The 25,432-nt window shown below is 55.6% G+C and overlaps 14 protein-coding genes across 14 annotated transcripts; 5 read left to right on the top strand and 9 right to left on the bottom strand.

The window, feature by feature from the left end:
• Positions 1 to 52: 52 nt before the first annotated feature.
• On the top strand, positions 53 to 897 carry LTR77_004787 (uncharacterized protein; the record flags this gene model as incomplete). The annotated part of the gene is made up of 2 exons (XM_064802038.1): positions 53 to 86; positions 140 to 897. 2 exons carry the CDS (start codon positions 53 to 55, stop codon positions 895 to 897), a joined length of 792 nt encoding a protein of 263 aa, XP_064659399.1.
• A 237-nt stretch (positions 898 to 1,134) lies between these two features.
• Positions 1,135 to 2,211, top strand: LTR77_004786 (uncharacterized protein; the record flags this gene model as incomplete). The annotated part of the gene is made up of 1 exon (XM_064802037.1): positions 1,135 to 2,211. One exon carries the CDS (start codon positions 1,135 to 1,137, stop codon positions 2,209 to 2,211), a length of 1,077 nt encoding a protein of 358 aa, XP_064659398.1.
• Positions 2,212 to 2,777: 566 nt separating this feature from the next.
• vps16_1 (Vacuolar protein sorting-associated protein 16) lies at positions 2,778 to 4,017 on the top strand (the record flags this gene model as incomplete). Its single annotated transcript, XM_064802036.1, has 3 exons — positions 2,778 to 2,984; positions 3,051 to 3,520; positions 3,714 to 4,017. 3 exons carry the CDS (start codon positions 2,778 to 2,780, stop codon positions 4,015 to 4,017), a joined length of 981 nt encoding a protein of 326 aa, XP_064659397.1.
• A 348-nt stretch (positions 4,018 to 4,365) lies between these two features.
• On the top strand, positions 4,366 to 5,335 carry LTR77_004784 (uncharacterized protein; the record flags this gene model as incomplete). The annotated part of the gene is made up of 3 exons (XM_064802035.1): positions 4,366 to 4,703; positions 4,753 to 4,876; positions 4,991 to 5,335. The coding sequence occupies 3 exons, from the start codon at positions 4,366 to 4,368 to the stop codon at positions 5,333 to 5,335; spliced, it is 807 nt and encodes a 268-aa protein (XP_064659396.1).
• Positions 5,336 to 5,612: 277 nt separating this feature from the next.
• Positions 5,613 to 6,137, bottom strand: LTR77_004783 (uncharacterized protein; the record flags this gene model as incomplete). Its single annotated transcript, XM_064802034.1, has 2 exons — positions 5,613 to 5,988; positions 6,034 to 6,137. 2 exons carry the CDS (start codon positions 6,135 to 6,137, stop codon positions 5,613 to 5,615), a joined length of 480 nt encoding a protein of 159 aa, XP_064659395.1.
• A 454-nt stretch (positions 6,138 to 6,591) lies between these two features.
• Positions 6,592 to 7,849, bottom strand: LTR77_004782 (uncharacterized protein; the record flags this gene model as incomplete). Its single annotated transcript, XM_064802033.1, has 2 exons — positions 6,592 to 7,160; positions 7,213 to 7,849. 2 exons carry the CDS (start codon positions 7,847 to 7,849, stop codon positions 6,592 to 6,594), a joined length of 1,206 nt encoding a protein of 401 aa, XP_064659394.1.
• Positions 7,850 to 8,824: 975 nt separating this feature from the next.
• Positions 8,825 to 12,817, bottom strand: LTR77_004781 (uncharacterized protein; the record flags this gene model as incomplete). The annotated part of the gene is made up of 2 exons (XM_064802032.1): positions 8,825 to 10,369; positions 10,433 to 12,817. The coding sequence occupies 2 exons, from the start codon at positions 12,815 to 12,817 to the stop codon at positions 8,825 to 8,827; spliced, it is 3,930 nt and encodes a 1,309-aa protein (XP_064659393.1).
• Positions 12,818 to 13,479: 662 nt separating this feature from the next.
• LTR77_004780 (uncharacterized protein) lies at positions 13,480 to 14,448 on the bottom strand (the record flags this gene model as incomplete). The annotated part of the gene is made up of 3 exons (XM_064802031.1): positions 13,480 to 14,036; positions 14,128 to 14,179; positions 14,251 to 14,448. The coding sequence occupies 3 exons, from the start codon at positions 14,446 to 14,448 to the stop codon at positions 13,480 to 13,482; spliced, it is 807 nt and encodes a 268-aa protein (XP_064659392.1).
• Positions 14,449 to 14,683: 235 nt separating this feature from the next.
• On the bottom strand, positions 14,684 to 15,422 carry LTR77_004779 (uncharacterized protein; the record flags this gene model as incomplete). The annotated part of the gene is made up of 2 exons (XM_064802030.1): positions 14,684 to 14,997; positions 15,092 to 15,422. The coding sequence occupies 2 exons, from the start codon at positions 15,420 to 15,422 to the stop codon at positions 14,684 to 14,686; spliced, it is 645 nt and encodes a 214-aa protein (XP_064659391.1).
• Positions 15,423 to 15,534: 112 nt separating this feature from the next.
• Positions 15,535 to 16,062, bottom strand: LTR77_004778 (uncharacterized protein; the record flags this gene model as incomplete). Its single annotated transcript, XM_064802029.1, has 2 exons — positions 15,535 to 15,926; positions 15,999 to 16,062. The coding sequence occupies 2 exons, from the start codon at positions 16,060 to 16,062 to the stop codon at positions 15,535 to 15,537; spliced, it is 456 nt and encodes a 151-aa protein (XP_064659390.1).
• A 438-nt stretch (positions 16,063 to 16,500) lies between these two features.
• LTR77_004777 (uncharacterized protein) lies at positions 16,501 to 17,082 on the bottom strand (the record flags this gene model as incomplete). Its single annotated transcript, XM_064802028.1, has 2 exons — positions 16,501 to 16,960; positions 16,988 to 17,082. The coding sequence occupies 2 exons, from the start codon at positions 17,080 to 17,082 to the stop codon at positions 16,501 to 16,503; spliced, it is 555 nt and encodes a 184-aa protein (XP_064659389.1).
• Positions 17,083 to 17,115: 33 nt separating this feature from the next.
• LTR77_004776 (uncharacterized protein) lies at positions 17,116 to 21,162 on the bottom strand (the record flags this gene model as incomplete). The annotated part of the gene is made up of 2 exons (XM_064802027.1): positions 17,116 to 20,907; positions 20,971 to 21,162. 2 exons carry the CDS (start codon positions 21,160 to 21,162, stop codon positions 17,116 to 17,118), a joined length of 3,984 nt encoding a protein of 1,327 aa, XP_064659388.1.
• A 766-nt stretch (positions 21,163 to 21,928) lies between these two features.
• PMI1 (Mannose-6-phosphate isomerase) lies at positions 21,929 to 23,548 on the bottom strand (the record flags this gene model as incomplete). Its single annotated transcript, XM_064802026.1, has 4 exons — positions 21,929 to 23,203; positions 23,253 to 23,335; positions 23,447 to 23,467; positions 23,518 to 23,548. The coding sequence occupies 4 exons, from the start codon at positions 23,546 to 23,548 to the stop codon at positions 21,929 to 21,931; spliced, it is 1,410 nt and encodes a 469-aa protein (XP_064659387.1).
• Positions 23,549 to 23,915: 367 nt separating this feature from the next.
• LTR77_004774 (uncharacterized protein) lies at positions 23,916 to 25,299 on the top strand (the record flags this gene model as incomplete). Its single annotated transcript, XM_064802025.1, has 3 exons — positions 23,916 to 24,026; positions 24,209 to 24,308; positions 24,383 to 25,299. 3 exons carry the CDS (start codon positions 23,916 to 23,918, stop codon positions 25,297 to 25,299), a joined length of 1,128 nt encoding a protein of 375 aa, XP_064659386.1.
• Positions 25,300 to 25,432: the final 133 nt, after the last annotated feature.

Genomic DNA, 25,432 nt, shown 5'->3' with positions numbered 1-25,432 from the left:
ACGTATCAACATTGCCCATGAAGTGATATCCTTTCGTTCATATCTCGACAGTATGCCTTCCGTTGGTACACGTCTCGGCGGCTCGGGTAGGTCCTTCACATGCACATAAGCCGGCCGGAGCACTGACCGAAGCTCCCAGCCTTCAACCACGGCCCTTCCTCCAATGCCGAACAGGAATACGATCGTTTACGCGACTTAGCTCGCAAGGAGCAAGACAAGTACCATGATTGCGCGAGGAGGTCGCAGGCGGCATACCAGCGCGGTGACGGAGAGGAAGCACACAACATAAGCCAGGAAGGCAAGAGGCACGCGTCGGCGGCCGACGTGTACAACAAACAGGCCTCTGAATACATCTTCCGGGAAAACAATGCTGTTGGCAAGGTTCAGGGCGATACCATTGACCTTCATGGCCAGTACGTTGAAGAAGCGGAGGAGATTCTGGAGCAGCGCATCCGGTATGCGCAGCAGACCAACCAGAGCCATCTTCATGTGATCGTGGGCAAGGGCAACCACAGCACGGATCATATTCAGAAGATCAAACCACGCGTGGAGCAAGTGTGCCGTGAACTACATCTCCAGTACCACACCGAGGAGAACGAGGGACGCATGTTTATCGATTTGAAGGGCGCTGGCCACGCGCCAGGCGGGTACGACTATCAACAGCAACACCAGCCGCAGCATGCAGAGTATGGCAAGCCGCACTACGAGACTGCGTACCCCATGGGAAAAACCCCGCAGTATGGTCAGGCGGCAGGCGGGTACCCCGGTGCACAGCAGCAGAGCCCGATGCAGTACGGTGGCCAACAGCAGCATCACCGGCCACAACAGCAGATGGAGCATCAAGAACCCGAGGAAAAGAAGGAGAGCAAGTGCTGCGGGCTTTGTGTGGTTATGTGAGCGTTTATATTCTAGTAAGCGGTTTTTGGACATGGCTCGTGATACCCAGGTTTGGACCGATTATACAGTTGCACTAATTATCAAAAGTTTGTTAACGTGGCTGCACAGCTGCGCCTAGCTCTCGTTTCACGTTCATTCTACAGTCTTCCAGGCTGGGTGGGACGACGGTTGCCTTCGCCAACCTCTCTCTACATATGACCTGTCACTCAAAGCTCGCAAGATGGATATTTTCCTGCCATGGCAGACCACAAGTCCCAGAGATTGGGCGCCGACCCTAACGAGACCCCCAGATCTACCAGTCCGGTCACTGCTTCTGACGAATCCGGCTCCTCCCCTTTCTTCACTCCAGACGACCAGTCTACCGCCGATGCATCTGATGTCAACGCAGAAGCCGACACTTACGATGCATACTACACACCCGACGACCACTCCAATGCCAACACCACCGACACCGCTGTCGCTGCTGACGTAGAACGACCAGCCGCATACTACATTAGTGATTCCCACCTCCATGGCAATGGTCTTTTCGCCAATCGACCATTCGCAGTCGGTGAGCTCATCGCCACCTTCCCTTCGCTCTTGTTCATCCAATGGCGCCGCGACACCACCAAAAGACCACCCCTGTCAGGGATTTGTGACACGATCGCAGAATTCGATGATACTAAGCTGAACGAGATCGTCTGCATCATGGCCCGGAATCCAGCCGGCGTGATGCCATCAGATCAGCTAGCCTACATGCGAAGCCAATTCAAAGAACGACAAGGCGAGGGCTCATGGGGTGAAAAGTCTGTGGCAAAGGTCATGAAGCGTGGTATCTTCCCGCCACCGGAGTTGCGGTGGAACGGCTTTGTCCATGTCTCTAAGGACGCGAGCCTGCTGAACCATTCGTGTCTGCCGAACGTGGTAGCGACGCAGGATCAGGACAAGAAAGAGGTTTACCTCAGTTCAACAAGGGAGATTGGAAAAGGCGAGGAGCTCACAATCTCTTACTGCAACATCTGGCGGGTTCGAGAAGAGAGGCACCGCAGGCTGGGTTTTGTGTGCGGGTGTGAGGAGTGCCCGCTTGAAGGTCAGTGGCTCAGACAAAGCAACAACATATACAAGCGAGTCGGCGGCTGGCTGAAGGAGGTCACGCGATTCCGCGAGGCCTGCAAAGTCAAGCAGGAACAGGTCTTCGAAGTCGCTGAGGCAGATACGAAAGACTTTGTACATGGTCGTGAGGAGACGATCAAGAGGGTCAGGACATGCGCTCGAAAGGCGGCAGAAGAAGAAGAAGTGATGAAAGCTCCCAGTCCTGAACGCTTCCTTGCTTAAGTCCTCCCTGACTACACATCAAGACCAAGCAGATCTCTTGCTTACATGTGCCCTGAACAGATGCGATACCGCTGCAGCGCTGTTCACGACCAAAGCTCTTCTTGAGCCGGAGGGCGACGAACGTGATAAATCCTTGAAAGACGCACTTCATTTCAGATTGGAGACATTGCGAGTGCTCAATGCGATCATCTGGACGACCATGTTCTAAAGACGAAGACGATGGTGCTGATCGATCAGCTACTTCAGGACCCCGATACAAAGTCGAGCAACATGGTGGACATGGTTCTGAACCATGTCGGGGAGACTCAGGACAGCGCCATGGCGACCAAGTTGGGGCTCAGTCCTTCGTTGTTCGACTGATAGCACGTCACGAACGAGCAGGCAGTGGTCGCGTCTCTTCGCAAGTTGCAGATGTTTGCAATGGTCTGTCCTCTTTGTCTGAGACATGCAGCAAGCGAATTGTGTTACTCATGTGTATGAAAGGTCTTTGCTACACTTTTGAAATACAAATATCGAGCGCGTCTACTGATAGCACCAAGTATATCAAACGCCCCATTTCTCTCGCCATGGCTAAGGTCGTGCCACCTTTCGATCAACCAGGGCACCCGAAGAGCATTGTCCACGGTACAGGCCTCAAGCTCGCCAAAGGTGTCATAAAGGCTGGCCGAGAGTTCCATTCCGAAAATCCAAGATTGGAAGTGCAAGGGTGGGACCTCAACAGTCCTGAAAACAGCCCTGAACGCGGCAGTCTCCTCGAGCAACTCTTTGACGATGTGATCAATCTGAAGTGAGGGGACAAGATCTTCTTCCGAAATCTCGTCCAAAAGCACTATCCCCAGGTCTCCACGGCTTTGAAGGAGTTTCTCGATGGCACTGCTAACGTCCCACCGTCGCCGGAGATGACAAACGCAGTAGTAGGTACGTTCTGGCGGTATGCCTACGCCTTTCCACCAAACGCAGAGGCGTCAACGCTTCGCCTCTTCCGCCAGTTCGCCCTGATCAACCACTCCTGCTTGCCAAACGCCGTAATGCACTGGAGCACCGAACGCCAGCAGGTGGTGCTCCGTGCAGTGCGTGAGATCAGCCACGAGCGGAAGGACGAGATCACAGTCTCCTACATTGACCAGTTCCAGCCTCGAGCCCAACGTCACGCGGATTTCGGGTTCACCTGTGTCTGCGAAGTGTGCGAGATGCAGGGCACCGTGGGGCTGGACGGGGAAGAGTCGTTCGTCAAGCGGTCGACTGAGTTACGGGAGCTTACGCCTTTCGAGCTGAGCATTTCAAGAACGACGCCGAAGGGATGGAGCTTGTGAGTGACCAGCGTGCTTTGGAGATGTCGCGAGGTGGTCGACTTGGGTCGATTGACGGGACTTCGTACGACTTCCTGAATGGTGTTGAGCAGCGTTCGCAGGAAGGCCGGATGCCGTGTCAGAGGGCCGCAGATGTGTAAGTTTCCTAATCTTCGTTTCGAGCTTGCTGTTCGCTAACCACTCCTACCGCAGCTTTCAGCTGAGGTACCACGTCATGTCTGCAGGAGGGTTGTACAACAGCTCGGAAAGCGTTCGCAAGGACTGGATTGAAGCAGCTTTCTCAAACAAAGTTCGGGAGATGGAGATGCTCTGGGTTTGTTTTGGTTTGCATCATCCCAGGACGAATGCTGTCGTGCTCCAAACGTTCAAGCTTGCGGAAGGTTCTTCTGAGAGAAAAGAGAAGCTGTATCCAGTGGTGAAGAAGCTTGGTGGTGTTGTGACTGTGATTATGGGAGGGGGCTCTGGTCCGACGAAGCACGCCTATGAAATCAGGTAGAGAATAGCGCTGTGTTCAGGTGGAGCGATGCATTGGAATGACATGATGTTTTTCAATACGTGTCATGCTCAGCAATCGATCGATGCAAGTATTTGAACATGAACGTGACAAGTATACATCGTCCTTCTGCATGTTCTGAACAGCTCGAGCATTGATGAAGTGAGGTCTTGATGACCTCGGGAGCTCTCCTCACTCCTCCATCTCCTCCACCTCCTCATTGCTCGGTACATAGGACAAGTAGCTAGGCATATAAACCAGAGTTCTTCAGCCTTGTGACCTTCAGAAGCCATAGTCGAAGCGTACAGAACCCTCCTGCTATTAACTCAATCGATCAACCCATCCGCAACCATGGACGTACCAGGCTTCGCCTTGATAACCGGAGCCGCTAGCGGCATGGGCAAAGAGACAGCAAAGAAGTTCGCCCAAGACGGTGCAGCCGGTGCAGCCCTTCTCGACCTCAACGCCGACGCCCTCGAGAAAGTGAAGTCAGAGGTCCAACCGCTATCGAACAACAAGAACTTCAAGATCGTCACTCACGCTCTCGACGTCTCGGATGAAGAGGCAGTGATGAAGGCCGTTGAGTCCGTCAAGGAGAGCTTCGGCCGGATTGATTATGCTGTGAATGCTGCGGGCATTGCGTTCAAGCATGAAGGCGGTGGTGCGTTTGCTGAGACAAAGGATTATCGGTGCGTGTTCGTCCAGACTGTTGAATGTAGCTGCTGACTGTCGTTAAAGCAAAGTGTTGGCTGTGAATCTTGATGGGACCTTCTTCGTGATGAGGGCTGTCGCGAAGACCATGCTTGAGCAGAGTCCGCTGAAGTCGTCGATTGATGGGAGAGAGCTTGGGAGGGGATCGATTGTAAGTTGAATGACGGTCCGGAGCAGGCTTCTTGACGACAGGTTCGCTAGCCATGCCGTCGCTTGAACTGTTTTCGACTTTCCTGCACAGTCGAGAAGCTGACCATCTTTCCAGGTCAACTTCGCATCGGTAGCAGGCCTCACCGGCATCGGGCTGAGCACTGCTTACACCGCAAGCAAGCACGCAGTCATTGGCCTGACCAAGACGATGTCAGAGGACTATGCTGCCAAAGGGCTGAGATTCAACGCTGTCTGTCCTGGATATATGGACACTCCAATGACAAGGCAGAACGAAGTGATTTCGAAAGCATTCGATGAGAGGGTGGCCAACTGGACACCGATGGGTCGAGCAGGTCAGCCAGGTGAAGTTGCGGATGCGGTAATCTTCCTTTGCGGAGGGAGAAGCTCGTTCGTTACTGGATCTGCCATGGTGGTTGATGGTGGATATACTGAGCGCTGATGGAACTATGATGTCGTTGGTTCGATCAGACCAGCTGAACCCTCTTCTGACGCTTCATCGCCTTGTAGACGATCTTTTGGCTTTCTTTTGAGCTTTTGACTTTTCCACTCGGCGGCGTTTGCGCTCTTTGAGGATCTTCAGCTTCTCAGCTTTACAATGCTCCATCGAGTCGTTGAGCGCCTTCTTCGCACGCATCCAAGCGTGTGTATATCTTGGGGAGCGAATGACATTGTAGTACCAAACCAGCTTCCCTATAATCTTTCTGAGGTAGTCGACGTCAAAGCTCTTCGTGTTCCCATTGCACAACGACCCTATGCGGCATTGGTCGAGGAAGATGCGAGATGCCACTGGGCTCTAGAAACGTGCCTTCGATGACTTGTCGCATCTCAGCTCGATGCTTGTCAAACATGTTCGCAAGGTGTACATGGTGGATGATGGGACGCTGACTGTTTTCAATTAGTATTGGCGGGATCAGTCTGAGCCCACGCCTCTGCTTCTGCCCGGGCTGCTCGATGACTGCACCTTTGCAGACGAAATTGGAACTGTGAATGTGGTAGGTGGTGGGGTCGTTGAGGGCTGCAGCTTCGTAGATACCCTCGTACTCGTCTCTGATCTGACGGCAGACCAGACTTAATGGTGGAGCGTACAAGGCTCTGTCGCCTCGTACCGTCACAGTGTTGATGTCAGAAGCGACATACCCATAGATCTTGTTGCGTAGCTCTCCTGCTATAGTGAAGAATCGCGAAGTCTGTTGTGATTGCTGCTGATTACATTTCTGGCTCTTCCTTTTGCCGCCGGCCATGGTAATGGATCAATAAGACGATGGACTGTTTTTGACGAGGGAATGGTGGATGAGTGTGAGGGAAAGCAGCGGTCGAGATGAGCTTACAATTAGTCGAAACGCACACGAACTGGAGGGATCACTTCATGAAGCCTACAAAGAATTCGAGTAGTCCAAGCCTACCTTGTTGTCGTTTGCGGATGTTCAGGAGTGGGTAAGGTCGACAAAAAGAGTTTCCTCGCCGAATTAAGAAAGGCGGAACAACATTCGTCCGGCCATCTGTACGATCTGTATGTCAACGAGACCATAGCAGTATCAGTAAGTTCTTGTCTTTGGGAAAGCTTCTCGATATTCTCAATCCCCACTGCTTTTGGTAAAGTGCCAGATACTGCCATACGTCATCTTCTTTCCTCACTGGAGACCTACGTTGAGTAGCATCTCAAATCCTCCTCCTGCGCACGACTCTCCCAGGAGATCATGGCTCGCCTGGCCAGATATCGTCCGCAATACTCCTGACCAACTTCAGCTTGTTCACCATATCATCCCATCCCAGCAGATTGCCATCCTCATGGCTAGCAAACCCACACTGCGGACTCACACCCAGCCTCTTCACTGCCTCCTCTTTGCTCTCACCGGTCCCTTCCGCCACGATGCCAGCCGCCTGCCAGATCCTCTTCTTCATCTCCTCCTTATCCTCCATCTCCGGGAATTTGCTCGTGATGACTCCCAGAATGACGTTCTTGTTCTTCGGCAGCTCCTTGAGCGGTTCGAACCCTCCGGCTCGCGAAGTGTCGTACTCCAGGTAGTAGGTCGAGACGTTGAGCTTGTTGAACAGCTTCGTGGCTATGCGGTCGTAGCCGCCTTCAGAGAAGTGGCGGGAATTGACGAAGTTGCCCCTGCAGAGATGGATACCGATATGCATGTCCTTTGGGGCTTTGAAGCAGTCGTTGTAGAAGTCGATGTAGGCGTCAAAGAGCTCGTCGATGGTGCGGGTGTTGGCTGGGTCTTTCTTCCAGCCTTCGATCATCTTTTCCGAGCAGAAGTCTGCGTGAAGTGGTCAGCCAGAATACCTTTTCTTCAGGTGAGCAGGACTTACAGGCAAGATTAGGGTCGTCGACCTGCGCATTCCTCAGCCCAGCATCATACAGAATCTGCAGCTCAGTCCGATAGGCCTTCGCAATGTCCGCAAAGTACTCGTCATCGTTCGAATAGACGTCCTTAGGGTACGCCTTGCCATCCTTGTACCTCAGATGATACCAGTTCGGCGCCGCAAGCGTCATCTTGATCTGTCCATGCTGCTCTTTCGGCGTGATACTCTTGAGGTACTCATACTGCCCAATATACGAGCTCTTGCCAGTGTGGCTGATCTTCCCATCGCAAATCACGCTCTCGCCAGGTACCTTCTCTTCCTCCAAGAAAGCCGCAATGTCTGGCACGTACTCGCGGAAGATGCTTGCTTCAGGACCGAAGATCTCTTTCATCCCGTTGAGAGTAGGGAAGAAGGTGCCCCAGAACATGTGCCGGCGGTATTCTCCGTCGCTGATGGCTTTGAAACCACAGTCTGCCTGCATCTTGACAGTCTCGTTGATGCATTCGTCTTCGAGTGGGCGGAGGCCATCTTCACCTTCCTTCTTCTGCTGGATAGCATGGCGTTTGTTCAGGAGCTTGGAAGGGCGTAGGAGCGAGCCCAGGTGCTCTGCGCGGAATGGAGGGTTTCTGGGAGCTGAAGACATGGTGGAGTGAATGTAGGAAGGGAAGTGGTCTGTTGGTCTACCTTGATGGGAAGAGAGATTGTTTTGCTACAGGAATCAAGGAAATTACTCTTACCTCTGGGTAAATACTACCGTACCGATGTGCTCGCCAATGCTTTCGTCTGGTTCAATGGCGCAGGATCATGCTGTCTAGGCCGATGAGGTCAGGTGGGGTGCCATGCAGCGACCCCACTGCGGACCCTCTGAGGGTTGTTCGGCAGATGCAGGAGGACGGCATTGTTGGAAGCATCGCTGGTGCGTCGTGCTCACGTGGTGGGGGTGGTGATGGAGGGAGGAAGAGATGAAATGGCAGAAGTTGAGAGAAGGACTGGGAGCGCAATGCGCCCAAGCACGGATGTCACGTGGAGACGACAGCATAAGATCAGCGAAAGGAAGGAAGACAAGACAGATTGGGTAGACATTGTTTGTGGTATGCTATGTTGAAATGCTGTCAGATTGTCTGTCTCCCAGCACAGTTGTTGGTGAATGAGTGTGGGTGATGGGAGCAATGCCCATATACTGTACAAGATGCAGTGAATCAAGCAGTGTCGTTGCTTTGCAGATGTGAGCGCAGACCATGAGCAAAAAGGCCGTGAAGTCGTCAGGAGTAGGAATGGAGAGGTCGTGAAGTCGTAAAAGCAAGAGCGCAAAGGCCGTGAAGTCGTTCGAAGCAAGCAAGGAGGCCGTAAAGTCGTCAGAAGCAAGCAAAAAAGCCGTGAAGTCATAGAGCAGGAACAAAAACGCGCGGGGGGTCATCAGAAGCAGCAATGCGGAGGCCGTAAAGTCGTAGAAATATTTCGTGACGGCCGTGAAGAGTGGCGATGTGCAGTCAAAGGCCGTGAAGTCGTGAAAGTCGTTGTTGGCGGCCGGAGAGAGTGGAAATGTGCAGTCAGTGTCGTACAGGCGGGACGCATGCGCAATGTATTGCAGTAAGGACAGGCCGAGCCAAAGTGAGGCTCAGAGGTAGAACATGGTGTCGTCAAAGTTCGCATGCCACGGATTGGGGCGAGTGAGATGATGCATGTTCCAGTGCATCGTGTCAGTGTCAGTGTAGGTCTTGATGCGATCCAGGAAGTTGGTCCAGGTCTCGTTGGCGCGGTCGAGATATGTACGGCTGGGATACGGCCACTCGGGTCTGCCGAGCAGCTTGTGGCGAAGGTACGCTCTGGCACGATCGCAAAGACGGTCGGCGTAGTAGGCGGGAGCACAGTACGAGACGCCTCTGGTGGCTTTGGCGTAGACATAGCAGAAGGTGTTGGTGATGTTCTGGAGCTTCTCTGCTGATAAACCCATATCGTTGCGCAGAGGGAAGTAGTGAGCTGAACGACCTGTCCCAATGATGGGCTCGTGAGACTGCAGGTAGAAGTCCATGTGGAAGGGGTGGGTGATGACTTGGTCGACCACAAGACCAGTAGGCACGTTGCCGCCCTTACCAGTCATTCCGTTCTGCACAGGGTAGAAGCGAGTGTTGTGCCGCTTCCCAACCACAACAAAAGTCATCTTGAACGGCACGTTGTTCACATAGTTCTCAACCAACGCTGCAGCATCCTCTTCCGCCCGCTTCTGCTTCCGGGCCTTGGTATCCCTCTCAGCTTCACTGAGAGTCTTTGGAGCAGGTCCGTTGTCAGCGGATGGTGAGGCAAGGCCTGGCTGCTTAGGGTCAGGGCCAAGGCCGTTCAGCTCCCTTTGCGCCGTGTTCATCGCGAGCTGAACCTGTGGCATCTCACGACGACGGAGAATGTCGTATTGAGACTCACTGACACCGTCGCGGTAGAACAGAACATTCCTCGGAAGCTGATTGCCATGCTTGCTCGCTTGGGCTCGCAAGCGCTCCTTCACCATAACGACAAGGTCCACGATGTCCTCCTTCTTGCTCCGCTGAAGGCGAACAGATCCTGGATAGACGCAGAATCGATCGTCAACACTGCCGACGACAGCAGCGATTGATGGAGTGCCTGCAGTGCTGCCGTTGCCGGGATGAGTGACATCTGCTCCAAGCACAATGGTGTTGGCTTGCTTGGCTGGATTCTTGAGGTCGTCAAGTGCGTCCCCAGCAGGAGCATGGTTGACACCTTTCAGCCTGAGATTGATCTTCATCGCGATGTTGGACCACAGCTGTGCACCACCACGATTCCAGGTCTGATTCACAACACAAGTGGTGGGAATGCCCAGCTCAAGATCTGCGACCCGCTTCACATGTGCGTACACATCTTGATCCTTCCTATCCAAGATCACAACTACGATCGGATCCTTCTTCGTGGCTTCCTTCTTGTTGCCGACAAAATTGTGCAAATCTTCGGCAAACTGGAGTTCCCATCCGTTGCTGTCATCCCACATGAAGTCGTTGTTGCGGCAGTGACGATACGTGAAGTCGTCTGCTGGGTTATTGCTGGGCTGGCCCATGAGACCATGCCCGTGAAGCTGCTCAAACAACAGACGAGGCGGAGCATTGGCGGGGAAGCGGCCAACATTGATGATGTAGAGGTGCTTCAACTCGCCAGGCTGCACGAAACCAACACCCTGCTAGTTCCAGGAGGCATTGGCGACGGCAAGGGGCAGGGTCACACGTGGCGGTTGACGAGGGCGAGGCGGACCACGCTGTGGACCTTGTTGGGTCTGTTGTTGCGGAGGCAGGAATTTGAACTGGTTGTAGGACAACCAGATCCTTTCAATCCAGCGAGCTGGCATGTCAATGAACTGCTGGCCAGCTGACATATCAGCATCCTGAAGACCAGCTTGAGCAGGCGCCGTGTGTGAGTTGAAAGCAAAGTGAGCAAGGGCGCTGGCTGGGTCATCGGGGAAGTTCCCGATCAGCTTCTTTTTGTGCGCATCAGGCAAGACTTGTGCGACTTTGATCATCTGCTCGGTCTGCCTGGGCGAGATACGACCGCGGAATGGTTGCCATGCCACGATCTCCAGACCCTTCGCAGGGTACCATTCAGTCTCAGCTGGATGATCTCTGGCATCCTTGCCGACGTTGACTGCATAATCATCCTTGGTCAACACCAAGTGAGGATTTGGGAACTCTGCGTGCTGTCGGTGTACTGAGTTCCGGTCGTACCATGCACCAACGTTGGTGACTGGATGCCAGGTAGGACTGATACGCTTCTCCTGGTGCACTGGAACCGACACCTCTTTGATGAACCTTATCATGAGCTCAGGACGATTGGCCGGGAATACCTGAGCCTGATTGACGGTGTGCGTGATCTTGACCTTCAGACCCTTCAGACAGTTCCTCAATTCACCAGCTGTGGACCCGGCTCTGACTCCGGCGTCATAGAAGGCTTGAACAGTAATGGCCTCTTCGAAGAACGGCGTGGTAGCATTGCTGAGATTGACATACATACTCTGCACACCAGGACGAATTGACAGTGAGAATCCATGCTTGGCGCATATCATCTGTCTGTTGTCCAGCGGTTGGCTGGCTTTTGGGCCAGTGCCTCCGGGGTAGGACTCGTTGGCGCCAACACAAATGAAGTCGTTCGCCTGTGGCATGGAAGGATGCCTTAGCTGATGACGAACGTTCCTGGAGAAGAAGGCATTGAGACCTTTCACCAGGATGTTCGGCTCACTGTCCCTGAACCTGATCGAGGTGTGGTCGAAGAAGATCTCATGCATCGGTTTCGAGAGGTCGATCGCTTGACGGTATTTGAAGTTGACAGTCTCGATAGTGAGAGCCCGGCCGCATTCGTTGCGATAAGTGAGCTGAGGCGATGGCAATGGCCCATGTTGGTAGGCGAATGGTTCAGTCTCGGACTCATTGAAGATGGGACGAGTGGACCAGATCATGGAGCCATCCGTGACCCAGTACGCGACATTCGCACGCAGCGCTTGGCTGTCTGGATTGGTCTGGCGAAGTCGCTCGTTGAAGATCTGAATCATATCCCACTGCTTCTTGACGACACTGCGCTGACCCTGGTGCAAGCCCGGACGATACATTGTCACGTCGTAGACATAGATGCGCTTCGGAGACTTCATGGAGAGGAAGTTGGCTTCCACCTTTCCAGTGGACTTGACGAAGCTGGTGCGAAGTCCATATTTGCCGATCATCTTCTGTCCAGCTTCTTCGAGCTCACTGCCAGTGAGCTGTCTACAGCGGTCAGATGGAACACCTCTGCTAGCCTGCTCCTTGTTGTTCTCAATCTGGGCAAGATCCTGCGAGAACATCTTGATGAAGCTGTCCACTGTTGCCCAGCTTGAGGATTGAGAAGTGCTGGAGGTGTGGTCAGGCCATTTCAGGTCCCGCAATGGAGCAAGTACCTTTGGAGGTGCGGATGCGTCGGTGGTCAGAGGCTGGTCCGGAAGGATTGCAGTTGTAGATGGTGCTGGCGCCGGCGCGGGAGTATCATCTTGTGGTTGAGCAGAGGTGACCGGAGGGGTAGACACAAGCTCACCAGCGGCCATGTCGGCGCGGAACTCTGAGGTGTTTGCATCCGGGATGGCGTTATTGTCAGCAGCAGTGACAACAGGCTGTGAGACATCGGGCGTTGGCGAAGTAAATTCACGAGCCGTCGGGGAGAGGAGCATCCTTGCACCCATCTCAATAAGCTTGCTCTCATCAGCCTTCTGCACTGCCGCCTTCAGTGCAGCCTCCCTCTTTGCCTCCTGCGCAAGCTCAGCAGGTGTATTAACCGGAAACGCCACCTTCGCCGCAGCCTCCAAATCAGCCTTTGTCGTAGCCACCTTGTCCTTGCCCGTTCCGCCCGCTACCGCATCTTTGATGCCAGTCAGATAGGTGACAGCCGCCTCCTTATCGTCGGCAGAGAAGTTGTGCGTGCCGTCGCCTTTCTTGAAGCCGGGCCGGAGGTTGTCGAGCGAGCCGACTCTATCGACTGTGACTTCGTGTTGGCAGCGGTGGAGACCTGGCAGGTCGATGCCGTGATTGTTGATGAAGTTGTCCTCAAAAGGGCAGCGAAGGCAATTGGCCTTCTGCTTCTTCTTGGGGCCCATGCTGGTTGTTGTCGATGGGTCGTTCGCTTCGGTCGTCGTTCGTTCGGTCGGTTCGGTCGTTTCGGTCTGGATGGATTGGTGGTTGTATTGATGAGATGGTTCGGATGAGGTGTTCCGATGTTGGTGTTCTGGTTTGTACAATAGACCAGAGGCACCAGCTTATATCTATCATCTCGTATGCAGGACGCCAGGATGGTTGTGGTCAATGTTTGCGTAGCACAATCGTGTGCGTGGCTAGCAAGCTTGCAAGGTCTCACAACCCGCGCCCGCCTTCGAGACAGATGCGGCAGGCAGCCAATGCCAGCAGAGCAAAGTGGACCTTTCAGTGGATCAAGCGCAGCCGCGAACAAGAGTTCTTTCAGAGTTCTCATTTGCTGCGAAGAGCCTTAGAACTTGCATCGTGTGTCCTGCGCACTCTGACCGAGACATGCGCGGCACAGGACAATTCTGCGGGCGTCCGAATCGGGCAAGCACACTGCGAACGAAAGGCAACAATCGAAAGTGGAAAGAACTGCAGAAGAGCCGACATACCTGGTGAGACAGTTTGGTCGCCAGCTGCAGCCAAAGAAAATGCCATGTTTCGCGGTGGCAAACGAGTTCAGCAGCCCGCATAATGTACCTGCATATCTCAGTGAAGACTTGACCCTATCTGCAAGCAGCAATCACCCAGCCAGCCCTTGCACCAAATTCGGCATCCGGTCGCCCCGCTCCGCGCCGTGACTCCCTTGGCTCCCGCGTCCCTTGCCCTCGACGTCCAATATACCCTCATCATCCCAGTCCTCGTCTTCACTATCCGGAGGTGGATCCCAGCCCGCCTTGGCCCTCAAAATCCTATTCTCCTCCTTTAACGCCGCGATTCTCCTCCGATACGGCTGTCCCTCTTCTTCCCGCGCCTTATACGCCGCTTTCACCGTCTCGTCCAGCGTTTGCAGCCTCGCTTGCCATGCTTGGTGCGTGAGTTGTGCCTGCATAGTTTCGTTTCGCGCCTGGAGTAGCTGTGCCGAGTAGTCTTCGTGGACGGATTGGATGTACTTCTGCTCCTTCTCCTGGAAGTCCTGGGCCATTTGTGTTGCCGCTTCGAGGCCTTTGGAGTATTCTTCGTGGACTGCCTGGAGTTGCGTGAAGCTCTCTCGAAGGTCGTTGAGCCTGTGATATGAGTTTGCTAGCTCGTTCTGGAGCTGGAGGACATTCGGCGACTCGTCGGCTGTTTCTTCGTGGGCTACATTCGTTGTTAGCGGCTGCTGCTGATTGGAGCATGATCACATGGGAAGGTGTCTGAGAGACGCATATCGAGAGATACAGCTACGTACAAGATATATCGCCATTGACAAGCGGCAGCTGGCCATCTCTGGCTAATCTGCCCTATGGAAGGAAGCAAGAAGTCAACACAAGATCAGAAATCAAAAACCTCCGCCAGGACAGTGAGAGCCTACTTGTAACCGCCCTACCCTTTCCAAACCCTCCTGTACCTGTGACCACTCTTGTCGATTCCGCTGCAGAGTGCCAGAGAGCTTCTCCATGTTGTCCATGAGGATCTGCATGTCCGAATGGTAGCCCGGCGAAGAGAGCACAACGTTCGGACCGCCGCCGTACATGGCTGCAGTGCCGTTGGTAAGACCATTCTGTGCCATCGTGGGGTGTCGGAATGCTGCAGTGGTAGATCGCGTTATTTGCTTGGTGGTAGATGGAGGTGAGGTCGGCCGCCAGCGGGGAGCCTCCCAATAAGGCTAGCTTATGTCATCACGTGTTCGGCTTGTCACTGCTCGCATATAACTCCAACCCCAACTCCACCTCCATAAGATATCACAAACTGCACAACATTATGCATTAGACAGATCACGATTCAGATGCTGGCCATAGACTGCATCAGGACCCTTCCGGCGCTTTGCCCTTGTCCTTGGACGGCCCCGAAGATGGAGGCTGGTCCGCTGAGCTACCTTGGTCCGTAGGAGGTGACTTCGCCTTAACCGTCTTCGTTTCCGCAGCTGGCACTTGGATAGCAGACTCACGTTGACGAAACGCGCTTCTGCTAGGAGGAATACACTCAGCCTTCCGCCGTTCCAAGGCATCCACCAGCGCTTTGTCTTCAGCGCCTTCTGTGAAAAGCCTATAAGCATGTGCTTTCTCCTCCGGGAACAGTCTGTCAAGGAGAGTGAAGGCGCGATCTTGCCGGGAGACTTCTGCATGGAGTCGGTCAGCATAGTCATGTCAATTTGCTGCTCCGATCAAGAGTAGCTGAAGCCGGATCGAACGTGAGCTTCATACACCACTTACCACGACGATCGGTGACGTTGTGCTCCTCGATCACATACTGGACATCAAAGAACCCTTCCCTAATTCTAGGTCTGTCGTTCATCATACCCCCACAAATCAACATCGCCCACCTCTGCCGACTGTTGACATTAAACCAATCACGCCTCTCCTCCAACCACTTCATATCATCCTTCTTGATCCGTTTGATCATCCGCTGCCGCTTCTCAAAATTCTCAGGCAAGTACGCTTGGTACAAGTAATCCTCCGGCGTCGCGTGCTGCAGCACCGCAGCATCCGCAGCTTCATCCAGGCCCTTTCCCCGCCGGCGGTGCCATCGACACTCATTCAGCATCCGGCAGAAGTAATTCCATTGCTCCCACTTGAAGAGACGCAGGCAACGCTCCTCGGAGGTTTCGCCAGTAGCTGGGATAGCGCCACTGGGCCCCACCGACTTCCCAAGCTCATCACGGCCGAAGACTGGTCGGCATGATAGGGGTTTCTTCGGCGTCTGGTCCTGACAAGTCCGGGATCTGAAAGTCCCAAGGCGGCTGAGTGAGAGCTGAGGGCGTGTCTTCAGCCCACTCCCCAGCCTGGAGCGTAGCAGCGCTGTCATCACTGCTACCGGCAGTACTGCTGCGATCGTCGCCTTCGCCCTCGCACTCTGCCAATCTGGTCCGCTCCGCAAGGTCCTGCTCGAAACTGGGGAAGGCTTCGGTGAATCTGGACACCACTTCATCCACCTCTTCCTTCGAGTTGCGGTTGCTCATCCTGGATGGTGATCTCAGATGAGGCTCCTCGGGAGCTTTGACGAGTTTACCGCGCTCCTCGTCCTGCTGGTCTGGACCCCCGAAGACTTCTGTGAAGCGAGACGTCCTGGATCGCGAAGACTCTCAAGAGCTGCTTTGGTTGCCTGTGGGTGATGGCTTACGCTGGTGCAGGCTCACTTTTGCGCGAACCATGCGTGGAGACGAGCCCTTGGGTAGCTCGGACATGCTGCTGTGCGTACGGGTAGATGCCGGGGTTGGTAAGTGGTGTAGCTGGTTTTGATTGGGGCTGTCTACTACCAGTCAGCAATCTCGTACTTGGTGGTAACGGTACGCAAGAGGTTGTGCCCACCTTTGGACGTGTCGAGATACCTCTCAGGCCTTCAGAACTGGTGGTGCTGAAGCCCCAATGGACAGTGGCGGTGTAGAAGGCAAGTTATCTCGATTGGCAAAGCTGATAGTGAGTTGGATGTCAAGTCTGAGTACTCTGCACTAAAGAATGGTATCATACAGAAAAGAAAGTAACACCACACATTCTACGACCCGGTACTTGTACCTCATCCCTTGTGCCACGAACGATTGTGTTTGTTCCACCCAGTCATCCATCGAATGTTTGCACTACCATCAGTCACTCGAACACCACGTCATCGTCCACACGACCATTCACTACCACCACCTCGCCTTCGTGCCCCTGTCCCGTCCAGCTGGACAGTGTCGCCGCACTGATCTCGGGAATTGGCCATTATCAGCAGCCCTCCCTCGCCTGGCCTCGAGGACAGGGGTGTTTCGTTCCAGGTTCGTGATGTGCTGATGTGGACCGGAGGGAGGTGTGTTTTCTCTGGGTGTCACTTTTTCTCCGTCAGATGTTCCTGGGGTGCTCGGTGATGGAGGAGGCGAGTCTGGCGTCCTTTCGACCGTACCGCTGGGCGGAAGCGCATCACCATGCCTCTCCTGTCGCAAGTTGCTGTCCCAAAGGCCGAAGGTGTTCTCGGTCTCCGTGTGCACCGTCTCCCGCCGAGCCTGCGAAGGCGACCAAAGCAGCGATGCTTTCTTCTCATCAGCACCGGAGCGGCCGCTGTCATCTGTCCTGTCGACGAAAGGATCCTCGCCACCTGGCACCACCGACCTGGAAGACACGTGCGTCGACAGGGACTTTAGAGATCGTAAGGAGCCACCATGACGAGTCGGCGAGACCGCCTGCCCAGGACTCATGTGCCCGAACACGCCCTGGGCGGCATCAACACCCATCACCGTGGCGGTCGACTTGGGCTGAAAGGGCTGCTAGCCCCCGTGATTCCGGGTTGGTCGAATTCTATCGCGCTGGCTCGCGGAGGTGGATACCGATTCGTTGTCCGGCTGGGCGCTCGCGCGGTCAAATCCGTCTTTCTGCGTAGGAACCCAGGCTTCGGTTGCTGCCAGGGCGTAAGACGCAAACTGTCTGCGCTCCGGTGGCGGTTCTTGCAGCTCGAAGAGCTGCAGCTTGAGGATCAGCGTCTTGCGACCAACCTTTTGGTCTTTGGTTGGCGTCGCTTTCTCAACGACCAGCTGGGACGCAGGCTGCTGCGTCGAATCTTGTCTCGCGGCAGCGTATTCCTGGAACGTAGGCATCTCGCTGCGAGCCTGTGGACCATGTGCTTGTGGTAGCTGGTTCTCGTTTGCCGGCAGAGAACGTCCGTTTTGACCAACGACCATTTCCTGGACTCTGATTGCATCAAGATCCGCAGGCTCTCGTGTGCCGTCGATCGGTGCCCAAGATAGATCATCGGCCTGGGTGTAATTCTGCGGGTCAGGACGACGTGCCTTCTTTCCTTGACCTTTGCGCAGCCAGCGTTTCCTTGGGGTCTCTTCCACGTCGCTCAACTCCTTTCCCTCGTCCGGCATAACATCGCTGTTAGCCAGAGCTTGGAATTGATTGACGCTGGCGCTCCTGCCTCTGACTCCTCCGAGTGCGAAGGCACTCCAAACTTGATCGTCAAGCTGCTCGTCCAGGTCGCCAGCTTCGCTTCCGAGCTCAGGCAGTGCTGTAGCATTCTTTTGTCTCTGTACGACATCGCTGGGCGAGGCTTCAGTGATGTCATCAGCGACCGACCTGCTGGAGGCTGGATCCTGAACGAAGTCCGCTCGGTCAAGAACATCCGACTCAGCAGCACCATGAGCTGACTCAGCAACACTGAAGGTGGTCACCCCAGGAAACCCATCACAAGATCTAACCGCCTCCCCCAAAATCCGCTGCAGCGAGATCACCGGCCCCTTTTGGAGAAAACGCAGCGGATTCGGCTCCTCAGGCACCCCAGCCGCAAAAATACCAAAGCGCGCAAGCGTATCCTTCGCGAACGTGCCGTCTCTCTCTGACCTCCTTGCTGGCACAGTGGTCGAGCTCTGGGGGCTCAGGTTCTCCTTGAGGGGGAGATTGCCTTTGTCGGTCGATGGCGTTGCTTGCGATGCTGCGGTGCGAGGAGTTTGGCCAGCTTCAGCCTCTGAAGGAGAAGTGTACTCGCAGTCGATATTGGATCGGGTACCGGGTAGAGGCATTCTTCGCCGAGCAGCGGGTGGCGCAGGGCGAGGTCGCTGCCACTCGCCGTCGAAGTCGGAGAAAGGGTACTCCCGGTCGATATCCAGTCCAGACCCAAACGTCGACTTCATCCGCTGAGCAGCAGGCAAATCGACCTCCCTTCCCTTGCCCTTCCACGGCATCGCAGAGTCGAGAACGAGAACGTCGTTCCCGCCCCCCACACTGGGTAGCTCCAGCGGCGGAAGCAGCGGCTGAGGTTGGAATCTCACTCTGCCAGTACCGGGATTCTCTCGAAGCTGGGCAGTCGGTGGTACAAGACGAGGCCTCTCGGGCTCAGCAGCCTCCTCCCGCTCAGGCTCAGCTTCCTCCCGCCGAACGACGGGCGATGGCGCACAAGGCATGCACTCGGAGAAGTCGTCTAGAGAGCTGCGTAAAGCTGTGAAGAAGCGCTTCGCTGACCAGGTGGACGACGTTTCTTGGGAAGACGGCGCATGGTTTGCGGGATGCTGGCTTCCAGGTGTTCTCTTGGGCTGCACCGATTTGTATCGCTGCAGGGCTTGTTCTGGACCGGTGTTCGATGGACGACGTTGGTATGGAAGTCGGTACGGGAGTTTCAGCGGAGAGAGGGTGCAAGGCAGGCAGCCACCCTCTTCGTCCGGGCTATTGCTGGCGCTCTCGCCGTTGACGGAAGCGGTGTTGGAGGAGGACTGAGAGCCTGGAGGCTTGTCTTCGTTCCTCGTCACCGGACCGGGGCTCACCGGGTGAGAATACAGCGCCTGAGTAGACACATCGTCCGCACTGGTGCCGTGCGGTGTAGTGAGTCCGCGCCCAAGTGCACCTGAGCTGGACACAGCAGAAGGACCTGCCTCGTCATCAGAAAGGCCACGGTTTGGAATTCCCGGTGGCCGCTCACTCTTCCCCCTCGTCCCGGGCGAGATGCCATCTTCATCCTCACCATGTGCCGTCCCCGGACGTGCCGGCAGCGACGCAAGCCTCAAGTCCAAAGACCCAAAGTCCAGCGAGTAGCAGATCCCACCACCACCCGACGGCGGCGGTGGCTGAGGAGGCGAACGATCTCGATGCACCTTCAGCAATGGCTCGTCGTCTTCATACTTCTCGGCCTCCTCTCCATCTTGTTCCTCGTCCGCTTGAGAGAATGATAGAGTGCTCTCCGTGCGTCCACGGCGTCCATCGTCTTCCGTAGTGACTTGGTCCTGATCGTCCACTGGAGTATCGGACGGCAATGCTCCAGAGGCCATCTCATCCTGCCACGCGGCCCGGGCTCGCATCATACGGGCATGCGCTGCGTCCCTCACGGCGTCTGCTTCGCTGCGTGGTCTGCTTGCAGCCGGAGCAGGTCGCGAATTAGCTTGCAGCATTGTCAGGTGATCGAGCCCAGACAGCCAGGCCCTGTGTGCCCACGGAAAAGCCCTCCGAAGCAGACTTTGGAACCTCGTGTCATCCTCTGGATTGGGTAGGTCCGGATCAGACTCGTTACCGTCATCCACATCGGGGGCTGGGTTGGCCGCATGAGCATCGAGGTACGGCTGGTTGGCCGGTGAACCCAAGAGCGGTGGATGGCGATGCCTGCGATGATTCAGAGGGATAGGGTGGCCGTTGGGTTGGGGTCGTTCCGGTTCCCGGTCTCCCCCAATCCGACGGAAGATGCGCACAGCCAGGAGGGCGATGTTCCAATGAATCCCCAGAACCGTGTGTGCAAGAACAAATGGGAGCAACACAACCGCCGCGACGAATCGAAAGAGCGCAACAGCTCTCGCCTCAAATCTTGCGATATGAACGGGGAGCTCTTGTAGGATCCAAGCCATGGCGATCATTCCGAGGAACGACAGCAGGTAGAAATTGAGGACCAGCAAGGCTCCCAAGAAGCCTTGAATGGTGGGAATCCAAGCGTCTATGTCTCGCGAGTTCACGCTGTTGATCCGAATGGCCACGGTAAGCACAATCATCAGCACCTCCGCTGCGGCCGCAGAGAGTGTTTGCCTGGGAGCCATAACCAGCATGAAAGTCCAGGTCATCAGCCGTTCCAGTATTCCAGGTTCCCGTCCATCATCCGTCCCGACCTCATCATCCACCTCCCCAGGCGACCTCTCCCCAGAGCTCTCACTATCATCCACCGGCGCCCTCTCCTGCCCAATTGACCCAATCCGCTTCACCCTCGTCCCCCCAAAACTGACCGACCTCTCCCTTCCCGCTCTTCTCACCTCACCCTGCAGCGACGACCGCCTCGTCACAGTAGTCTGGGGGTGCGGCCGGGGCCGTTCCCGAGCTAGCTGTGCGCGCTCGGCGTCGGTCATTGAAGCCAGCACGACCGTGCCCGTCGACGAGGAGTCCGAAGACGAGCCATGCCCGGCCTCATGGGTGACGTTGGGGATCTGCGTGTTGAGAGCCAACTGCCGGTTCAGCTGCTCCTGCTGCTGCCGGAGATCCTGGCGGGTGAACGTGCTGGTGCCCGGTCCATGCTCACGGACTCGCTCAGCGGGTGTAAGGTTCTGGTTCTGGTTCTGTTGTTGTCCGGCCCATTGGACGCCCATTGCACCCGCCTAGGGAGCAATGGATTGGTGTCTCGGGGTCGTTGCGCCGGCGGAGTCTTGACGTGGCTCTACAGGCGATGGTTGCTCTGCGGTGGTCTCGCTTGGGGTCTGTAGGCCCAGGCCAGGGGTTTGGTTCTCGGAGCCGGTTGGAGGTTGCTGAGGGGTAGTGTCGGAGACGGGCTGGGGCGTGTGCTTGTTGGTGTCGTCGTCGAACTTGCGTTTGGGTGCGTTACTCGCAGGGCCTTGTAAGGGTTTTGGGGCCATGGTATGATGGCTCGGGCTGTGAGGGTAGCGGTTCGTGAAGCGAGTGAAGGGGTGCTAATGTAGTGAGAGCCGAGGATACTACGGTAAGTGTTGCGAGGTTGAGGCAGTCTGTAGTGCATCCGCTTGCGCAGAGACAATGCGGCGACTTTGGCCGACTGCATACAGACGAGCACTTGATGGCGCTGAAGGCGCTGCTGCCGGTGATTCGTGAGTTGCTGCTTTGCTGTTCTATTCTGGTTAAAGCTGCGGATTAGTTGAAGTTGATGCTGAGCGTGCTTGGAGTGAGAGACTGAATAGATGTGCTGAGGATGAGAACATGTCAGTCAACAAAGAAGCGGAAGCAAGAAGTGCTGGCTTACCCGGTGTTGTGCCTTCCTAGAGTATCTGACGCAGCTGCGATGGGCTGCTCGCCGGCCGTCGTAAGGTGCAATGACGACCGACTTTCAAACATGATCAAAACGCCATCGGCCTCAAGATTCTTGTTGACAATGAATGATTACCCTCTTTCCAAGCTGTGCAAGTGCCCTTCTCTGCAATCTAAACGATCTTCGTGCTGCTTTGCTGCCAACTGTCATTGCAAGTTACCTGCGCTCATTCTTGAGAGGGACTGGCGTCGTCCAAACCCAACGTCTCCTGGACCCGAGATCACTGTAGCAGCACCTGAGCTTTGAGAAATGCTTTTTGATCATACCTTCATAACCGAGAAGCCGTCTATCTCATCACGGCCGCTTGTTCCATGCCATGCCACATCATCATAACTCATGCCTCACATCTTCCCATTAACCCCATTCCCCACCTCCTCCTCAATCTCGCAGAAAGCCTTGAACAAAACCAGCGGCTGCCCTCCCGTACTCTCCACCACCAACTCCGCCGTCGCCCCAACAAAGTAAACCCACCCTTCTCTCAGTTCCTCCACCTTCGGCCCCACACTCACCCTCCCCTTCCCCTGCGTACAGAGCACAACACTCGGCCCCTCCAGCGCTCCAAAAGTCGCCTTCGCGCCCTCGCTATTCAACTCCGCTTTCACCACCGAAAACTCCTCGATCGGCGGGTCGTACAGCGTACACGCAGAATTGGATTGGAAAGCTGTGGAATTAAGTTTGACGTACGGGTACGGTGTGGGCGACATTTTCTGCTCGGCGATGGGGGCATAGCTGTAGGTGAGCATGGAGGTGAGGGTGGGGACGTCTTTGAATTTCGGGGTGAAGCCGGCGCGGACGACGTTGTCGGAGGAGGCCATGCATTCGATTATGTCTGTGATGAATTCGTTAGTGAAAAAGATTGAGGGGGGGTAAGTGGGGTGAGTACCGCCGGAGAGGTAAGCGTGGATATCGTCTGCTTTTAGGAACATCGCTTCCCCGACCTCGAGCTTGACGTAGTTGAGGAAGAAGGTGACGAAGAGCCCGATGTCGCTTGGGAATTGGCCGTTGAGGCGCTGCATCAGGTCTGCCAGTTCTTGACCGGAGTTGGAAGGGCCGCCGGAGCCGGCGAACGTGCTGCCTTCGTCTTTGGCTTGTTGGATGAGCTTGGGGGCTAAGCGCTCGATGTCTTCTGATTTCGACTCCATAAGGGCTGTGAAGGCTGTTTGTAGCGCCTTTTTGTTCGATTCCATCTTGCTCTTATCCTCGCTGGTCTCCTGCCCCTGTACCGTCTGTTCGAATTCCTCCGCCTTCTCCGCGCCGACGAGCTCTCTCAAACTCGGGACGGTCTGTAAGAAGTGTGTGATTTCGTTGAGAGGCCGGAAACCACAGAGCCCGTCGAACGGCGTGATAGCGATAGTCATCTCTGGCTTGTGGTTGTCGTCCGGGTAGTTCTTGCCATCTCGAGCGTGCAAAGTCTCCGCGAGCTGCTTGTTGGGGTGTGCTTGTATTGAGAGGGCCTTGTTGATTGAGAGAACCTTGAACAGGAAGGGGAGCTTGTCGTTGTACTTCTTGGCTATTGACGTGGACATTAGGGCCTTGTTGTCTTGCACGAGGTCGAGGAGGGTGCGGCCGGTCGTGAGATCTTTGGAGGGGTTCGAGGGGTGGGTGCCCATCCACAGCTGTCTTCTCGTCAGTCGAGAGTAATCTCATGGTCACGTGGCGACTGACCTCGGCGTACGGCTTCTCCTCTTCGATTTGGAGATTGGTAGCCGCTGCGAATCGTGCTGCGGCCGAGTCCTTTCCCACCTTGCCTGAGCGAGGGTGTCAGTTCTCGAATTTCGAGTAAAGGTCACACAGATTCATAGCACTGTATGGTGCTTTATGATTTCCCGGAGAACGATGCAAGGTATAGGATCACTCACCCCACTCATAGCTATTGCAACCTATACATCGTCAATGGCTTCACTTCCGGCTCGGAGGTTGATGGACTGACCGCACTGTAGACGCAGCAAAGGCACTTGCATGGTGAAGGATCTCCGAGATTGTCTGACGTTCAAGGAGTGATGTGAAGGGTGTCGGCGTATATGAATCAACTTGATCGCAGACAGGTTGTCAATTGTTCAATGCTGGACACACTCGTCCTCAAACAATCTCGAAGTCGGCACAACGTCACACAAGCTTCAGTCTCTAGCTCAGGGTTCGTCGGCCCGCTCCACTGCCGAGGGCCGCGCAGATCCCGACTGGGGTAAAGCGCCACCTCCAATGGCCACAGACCTCAATGTCATGCTCAAAGCCATTTTCGTTCTTCTTGTCCGCCAACTGCCAACCTACGCCTTGTCCGCCATGATACATGTAGAGGACCATTGTTGATATTCAGTAACAGGTGCAGTCATGTCGGTCCGGAACCGTGCTAGAGGCAATGTCAGCAACGACGACGATGACCAGATGAGGCGCCTGTGGGAGAACATCAAGGAGAAGTCGAGGGATGTCGCTCGGCAGGAGGTATGTACCAGACCATTGCGTGTGAGATGATGCTCTTATCTTCGTCCACGAGATATATACCCAACAACAGCCCCTCCCCTGTTTGAGCCCCGTGTGCAGCCCCCAATCTCTTTCCCACGGTCATACCGCAGCACTGCGCACAACCTCGCTACAGAATTTATACCTGCTAATCAGTGTCACAGGCCCGCTCAAATGAACTTGGCTATGAGATCATCGAGGTTGAGGACCAGCAAGCACAAGCAGTCGCCTCCGACAAGCCCCCTTCCACTGCTCTGGATGAACGTCAGTGTCCCAGACAAAACTCCTTTCGACCAAACTGTGCAGCACCGTCAAAATCTTGAGCTAATAGAATGCAGGCCTCGAGAAGCTCTACCGCGAAAAGATCAAGCTCTCCGAAGAAATTCAAAACATCGTCCAAGGCAACCCCGAGGGCATGAACCTCCTCGACAGCATCAAAGTCCTCGCCGCCCTCCGCGAAACCAGCGAGTCCTCCGCCGCCCAAAGCCTCCCCACCAACCCACCACCCCAACGCAACGCAAGCAGCAAGCTCAGCCGTCCCAACAAGCGAACCGCCTCCGGCAAACCCACTTCCGCATCCACCATCACCACCTCCCTCGCCCCCGACGACATGGACCTCGACACCCCCGCCGCCCCCAGCCCCAAAATCCACCTCAACCCCGGCTCCCGCCTCTCTAAGAACCAACCCTCCCGCGCCGCCTCCGTCTCCGCCACCCGCGAAGCGTCCGTCAAACTCGAAGACGGCGCCGAAAGCGTCGCCAGCAGCACCGACGGCATCGCCTCCTCCACCGGCGCCGTTGCCGGCAGCAAAACCAGCCTCGGCGGTAGTAGCCGCACCACCAACCGCCTCGTCCTGACCAAAGGCGAAGTTGTCTTCTGCCGGCACTCGCACATCATCCCCACCGGCCCTGACGCCACGGAGGGCGAGGGCATACTCTGCCGTGTCACCGCCGTGATAGGGGAGGGCAAGCAGCGCCGCTACGAAGTCCAAGACGCCGATACGCAAGGCGAGCCTCCACCCCCGCAGCGCGCGAGCGTGAGCCAGTTGATCCAAATCCCGCCGCAGAACTCCGGACTCCCTGAACTCGCCAAGGGCCGGAACGTGCTGGCGCAGTACCCGGACACGACGACGTTCTACCGCGCGGAGGTGGTGGAGGCGTGGCGCGGCGGGCCGGGGGAGGAGGTCAAGTTGAAGTTTGAAGACGATGAAGTGCCGCGGCCGGTGGAGCGGCGGTTTGTTCTGACGGAGAAGTAGGCGCGCTCCTGTTCTTATACTAAGTACTTCCCGCTCTTGGGCGTGTGGATAGTGAGGGGGATGGGTACTGAGCGTTTGCGTTTCGTATAGGAATGATTCAGCGAACTCGTTTGTAGGGGCGACGACGGGACGG

This window comes from Saxophila tyrrhenica (genome assembly GCF_035928015.1).
Source record: "Saxophila tyrrhenica strain CCFEE 5935 chromosome Unknown scaffold_7, whole genome shotgun sequence".
Classification (NCBI taxonomy): domain Eukaryota; kingdom Fungi; phylum Ascomycota; class Dothideomycetes; order Mycosphaerellales; family Extremaceae; genus Saxophila; species Saxophila tyrrhenica.
Note: the sequence above shows the minus strand (reverse complement) of the source record. Positions and strands in the feature narration are given on the sequence as shown.